A 6,264-nucleotide genomic window follows, 5' to 3' on the forward strand; every position below is an offset into this window, starting at 1 on the left:
CAGAGAGATGTGGTGTTGCATACTTGCATGCTATCGGTGGTGGAATCAATCAACATAAATTAAATCTTCTCTGAGAAACAAAATATGAAGTGGCATGTCTGCTGATGTGGATAGGCTGCATGTTGAGAGAATTCACTTAGTGGGTTGCTCCTATTTAGGTATTATAGATTTCCGATGCTTCCTTTATCAAAGAAAAAAAAAATCCCCATTCGCAGGCCGCACCCAAAGCCCACCGGAGCAGGATGAGTTCGTCTCGCCGGCGCCGCCGCCTCTCGCCGCCGCCGCCGCAGCTGCCCGATGACGCCATCCGAGACATACTCCTCCGCACCCCGCCGGACGACCCCAGGCGCCTCGTCCGCGCCTCCCTCTGCTGCAAGCCGTGGCGACGGATCCTCTCGGATCCGATCTTCTGCCGCACCTACCGTGAGCTCCACCGCGGGACGCAGCCCTTGCTCGGATTCATCCACAACAAGGGCAGCGCGGAGAAGCCGCACCACTGCGTGCTGGTGCCCACCACCTCCTTCCGCCCGCCCGGCGGCACCCACCGCCGCAACTGGATCGTGCTCGACTCCCGCCACGGCCGCGTCCTCCTCTACAGCTTCCCGCCCAAGCCGGACATCCAGTTCGTCGTCTGGGACCCCATCACGGACGAGCAGTGCCGACTCGTCCTGCCCGATTTCACCCACGGCTCCTGGAGCGCCACCGTGCTCTGCGCCACGGACGGCTGCGACCACGTCGACTGCCACGGCGGGCCCTTCCTCGTCTTCTTCGCGGGGCTCGACAGGCTCGCCTTCGCTTCGGTCTACTCGTCGGTGTCCGGTGACTGGAGCGACACCGTCTTCGTCGACTATCCGGATGCCGCCATGGAGCAGTACCCTGGCATGGAGTACATGAGGTTCATGGACAGCGGCCTCGGCTTCACTCTTCTACAGGGGAAAACTGTCTACTTCCCTTGCAATATGAGCAACAGAATCCTCGAGTACAACATTGCCGAAAAGCGGCTGTCGGTGATCGACACCCAGTTCCACGAGTACTACCAGTGGCACGCTGTCCTCGTCGCCGTGGAAGATGATGGCGTGCTTGTGTTTGCCGGCTTGGAGGATTCAACCCTCCACATGTGGTCAAGGGAGGCCGGTCAAGACGGCGCTGTGGAGTGGGTGCAACGCAGGGTCATCCATCTCGACATGCTGGTGCCCCGTCCTGGCTGCTGCAGCACGCCCGATTGGGATGGCATGTCGGGTGGCCTATTGGTTGGATCCGCAGACGGCGTCATCTTCCTCAGCACACATGCTGGATCATACACCGTTGACATTACTTCAGGCCAAGTCAGGAAGTTAACCAACATGAGATTCACAGACAAAATCATCCCCTACACCAGCTTCTACACTCTAGGTACTGATAACTGATCTTGTAACTACCTGTTTCAAACACCTACAACTAATCTAGGTTTGTTTCAGTAACTAATTATAGTCAGACTGCAAGTACTTTGTTTCAGTTAGCCTCGGCATGAAAGTATAGGTATTGCCTATTGGTGTGCTTAACACATCAATATAAATATATTACTCAGTAGAATATTTGCCAGCTCATATGTGTGTATTCTTTCTTTTCAGATCATTCTAGGGGCATAAAGCACCACTGCCTTGAACATGCTAGTTCATCAACATGACCTGGTTGCCATTTTGGTGGACTTGCCTTCGTTTGTTGGTAAGGTTAGGCATGGATGCATGGTTCTGAATTCCTATTTGCTTCTGACAGCTCTGCCTATGCACATCTTAATTCTCAAAGAAAGTGCACACATGAAGGTTGGACCATACTCTGATGCCAGTCAACATTTTATAGCCTGCTATAACCTGTTGAAAATCCATGATGATTGTAGTGACTACTATAAAGATATGTTCAATGTGATCTTCCTATGTGTATCTATGTCCAGTACTAGGTTTGCAACTGGTAGGTTTTCGCCAGACATTTCTACTTTTTGGGTACTTAACCTGACTAGGTTTCTGTTTTGTTGGTCTAACCGTTCTGATATCTAATTTTGTTCTGAAGGTTCTGCATGCGTCCTATGCATGTCTCTGTGTGAAAGAGAATGCGGACATGAAGGTTGAACCATCCTCTGTTGGTGGAAGTCAAAATTTCAGACTGTGCTATAGTATGTTGAGTCCTGGATATGTACAAGGCACTCTAACTGTGTGTATCTATATCCAGTATGCTCCTAACCAGCCTTTATCTTCGAGACAAGTGGAGTTTTTGGTATGCAACTGGACTTTGTTTCAGGTAACGGCAGCGTTCAAGTGAGTGGGTAATCTCTGTTTGTCTGGTGTAACTGAATTAGCTGTAAGACCGTTAATTTGGTCATGGCGTGTGGTTTAATTGTTTGCACTCTGCTGTAATTGAGCCTAATGACTACCTAGACTGATATGTTAAATGATGTCTGGAGGCTTATTTTTTTGTCCGGCTTGATGTTTAGGCTTGCTGTGAAACTGATTGATGTAGTGTTTTTTAGGCCGAACACTAGGACTTCCTACTGCATATAGTTACAATTTTTTTCCAACTGTACAAACAAAATAGGAGAAGCTCATGCTATGTGTATGTTGGTAAATTAGTTATGCTATGCAGCTTCTACCAGATGCATGCAGGTGCATAAATTCAGAGAGATTGCAACATGGCTGTTCATGAATTGGTCCAGGTTGGCAGGAGAAGTGTCAATTGTGTATGGTGGCTTGTTGCAGTAGTGCTTGACCGAGTGTGAGCTCTTTTCCTGATGTGCAATGTAATATCTCCATCTTTTTTAAGAAAGTATCATTAATAAAAACGAGAAATAAATAAATATTCCTGAAAGAGTACTCAATGACCAGCGGACCTGAACCTCGGATGGCCATTCACTTCAACATGTGCCACCACAGTTTTCTGTGCACATTTTCAAATCACCAGTTCACCAAGTCAGAGAGATGACAATGATCAAACACGGGATGGGAGATCGGTAAATGGATTATACATGCAAAGCTTTTTCTAAATCTCTGTTTACAAGAAGAAAAAGTGCTGTTATTACTTCCAGGTTTTATACACAATTATTATCTGTACCTAATAATAAAGTACGAAGTGTTTCCATGGTTTGCTCCGTTTGATATGTCAGGTTTAGTTGGTTTCTTCCATCGCTCGTACATCGCTAGCTCCACCTGGTTCCTCCTCCGTTCCTATCCCGAGTAGTTCTCCTTTGTTTCCCGATACCTCGCGTGGTACAATAAAAGCTGCACTCCTGTAACTAGGGTTGGCTCACGGTGCAGCAAGCAATGCCACAGCGCAGCAAGCACGGCCGCACGCATGAACCCACGAGCCGTCCTTCCGGTCGCCAAGGCGACGTTGGGCATTCACTGCAAATAGCAGCAAGATTGTCTGAAGCCCTCCAACTCCTGGCTTATCAATCGCGGATAGTCATGATGTGAATACAAATTGACACGGAGACTCCGACACTCCGTCGAGACCGATATGAACCATCGGGACCAACCTTTTCATCAACAACGCAGATGAAGCTTGTGGGTGGAACGCCACGCCGGCATCGCTGAGCGCCTGAGCAAGCCGTCCAGTCGTCTTGTCCCGTTTGGTTCGTCTCCAAGTCGACATGAGGACCCTCCCCTCCTGGGCCATGCCGGGAACGACCTCTCTATATTAACTGGCACTTAGAGCATGTCTAAGAGCATGTCTAGCAGCCCCTCATATTTCTGCCCCGTATCCCGCCGCTTTTTCGCCCCGTATCGAAAAGTTGCTAACGGAAGAGGCATTCCGTCTAGCAGACCCCGTATTTCGCCCCGTATTTTCAAAAATAAAAACCCCGGGAAGTTCAATTTCATTGATCATACTACGGATCATACATACGGATCAACGATTCTACATCCGAGAATGCGCGATCCTACTCGGGAGGTCGACTAGGTACGAGTCCGCCTCCGCCTCCCGCAACTCCGCCTCCTTCGCGGCGGCGATGGCCGCCGCCACCTCTTCCTCCTCCGCCCTCTTCCTCTTGGCGTCGTCTTTGAGGAACTCGTCGTAGCTCCTTCAACAAGTCGGGGGCCTCCTCCTCATCGCCGGCGAGCGGAGCTCCTCCAGCGCCGGTGCTCCCGCCGCTCCAAGCCTCCTTCGCCCGGCGGCGGCGCTCCCGGTCGGCGCGCCACTCGTCGAACTTGGGCCCGCTCATCGGCTTCATCGGCGGATCCTCGTTGTACCGGCCGCCCGCCCGCCGCGAAGTCAACGAGCTTCGGCGGGACGTACGCGGCGCCGGCGTACCTGCAGGCCAAACGCCGGCTCCCGGCGGCGGATCTCTTGCATTGGCGCCGCCACGCATCCTCCACGTTGTCCGGCGAGCGGGATCGCTTCGATCCGCTCGCCGGCGAGGCGGCATCTGCGGCGGCGGGCGTCCATGCCGGATCCGGGGTGGAATGCGGCGCGGGGAGCGACTAATTGCTCGCCGGAGCGGGAGGAGGAGGCGGCGGCGCACGGCGGAGCTAGGGTTGCGAGTGAGGGGTTAACCCCTCACTCGCACCTGCGCCCGTATAAGTACGGGCGACGGGGCCGATTTCCTAGGCCCCGTATTCCGCCGAAACGGGCCGGCCCGAATACGGGGCCTGCTAGACGCCCAAAATCGCGCCTGCCCCGTATCCCGCCGGAATTTTACGGGGTGGGCGGGTTATACGGGGCCTGTTAGACATGCTCTAACAGGTCCGTATTTTTTCGCCCCTTAAAACGTGAGTAGAGGACCCTGTATTCAGTTTTCACCGGCCGAAAACTCGTCCGAGCTAGCAGAACCCGTATCCCCACCCCGTAAAATAGCGGGGTGGGGATACGGGTTATGCTAGCTCGGACGAGTTGCCGACCCCTCAAAACAGGGTTTTTGACAAATTGAATATTAGAACCAACACAACATTCACATTGAATAAAAGTTTTAAATTACACAATAATCGTCATAATTATTATAATAATGTTTTTCGGAACTGCCAACAAATGTTCTAAATAGAAAAATTAAACAAATAACAAATGTTCCCGCAATCAAACAAGCAAGATAAATGTTTCACACGTACAACAATAGGAAATGAATGTAAAAATTCATTGGTCATGCAACTGCCAGTGGTGATCAATGAGATCTTGGGTGAGCTGGTAATGAGTCTCGGCATTTTCAATGCCCCGATGTGCTGCAAGAAAAGCTTCAATCCGATCAGGGTTCCTCTCGGGCTGCACTCGGGTGCCAACATTGTCATAGAAACATGGCAAGTTCAACCCTTTTTCATCTTCAATGATCATGTTGTGAAGAATCACACAACATGTCATGATATCAACAAGAGTTTCCTTGTCCCAAAACCTTGCAGGACCCCGGACAATGGCATGTCGGGTGGCCTATTGGTTGGATCCGCAGAGGGCGTCATCTTCCTCATCACCCATGCTGGATCATACACCGTTGACATTACTTCAGGCCAAGTCAGGATGTTAACCAACATGAGATTCACAGACAAAATCATCGCATACACCAGCCCTACACTCTAGGTACTAATAACTGATCTTGTACCTACCTGTTTCAAACACCTACAACTAGTCTAGGTTTGTTTGAGTAACTAATTATAGTCAGATTGCAAGTACTTTGTTTCAGTTAGCCTCGACATGAAAGCATAGATATATTGTTCCTGTCCTCAAGAATTTCAATATACAGATATTGGAAGATTTACCATCTCATATGTGTGTGTATTCTATCTTTTCAGATAATTCTAGGGGCATAAAGCACCACTGCCTTGAACATGTCAGCCCATCAACATGACCTGGCTGCCATTTTGGTGGACTTGCCTTTGTCTGTTGGTAAGATTAGGCATCCTTTGTTGGTGGAAGTCAAAATTCCAGAGTGTTATACCTATACTTTCTTGAGTCCTGAACTTTAAAAGACTCTCTTGTTGTGTGTATGAGCCTTTATCAGCAAGACAAGTGTAGGTTTTGCGTGTGCAACCACACTAAGTTTCAGATAAGCGGTACCATTCAAGTGAGTCTGTTTGTCTGGTGTAACTTAATTAGCTGTAAGACTGTTAATTTGGTCATGGCCTTTGGTTAAATTGTTTGCAGTATGCTGTAATTGAGGCTAATTACTACCTAGACTATGATGGTGAATGATATTTAGAGACTTATTTATTTGTTTGTTTTGATGTTCACGCTTGCTGCAAAGCTGGTTGGTGTAATCATTTTGAGGCGAAACAATTGTAGTTCCTACTGCATATATAGCTATAATTTTTCCCA

At 49.5% G+C, this 6,264-nt stretch overlaps 1 protein-coding gene across 1 annotated transcript; it reads left to right on the forward strand.

The window, feature by feature from the left end:
- Window positions 1–242: 242 nt before the first annotated feature.
- Window positions 243–2,448, forward strand: LOC124660496. Its single transcript, XM_047198316.1, has 2 exons — window positions 243–1,392; window positions 1,611–2,448. Exons 1-2 carry the CDS (start codon window positions 243–245, stop codon window positions 1,664–1,666), a joined length of 1,206 nt encoding a protein of 401 aa, XP_047054272.1. The 3' UTR covers window positions 1,667–2,448.
- Window positions 2,449–6,264: the final 3,816 nt, after the last annotated feature.

The sequence above is a fragment of the Lolium rigidum genome, chromosome 1 (genome assembly GCF_022539505.1).
Source record: "Lolium rigidum isolate FL_2022 chromosome 1, APGP_CSIRO_Lrig_0.1, whole genome shotgun sequence".
NCBI lineage: Eukaryota > Viridiplantae > Streptophyta > Magnoliopsida > Poales > Poaceae > Lolium > Lolium rigidum.

Bases quoted from the DNA above. Each gene is read 5' to 3' on its own strand.
- LOC124660496 (XM_047198316.1), top strand. From the start codon at position 243: ATGAGTTCGTCTCGCCGGCGCCGCCGCCTCTCGCCGCCGCCGCCGCAG. The intron at 1,393-1,610 runs GTACTGATAACT...CTTTCTTTTCAG, and splicing joins CACCAGCTTCTACACTCTAG to ATCATTCTAGGGGCATAAAG.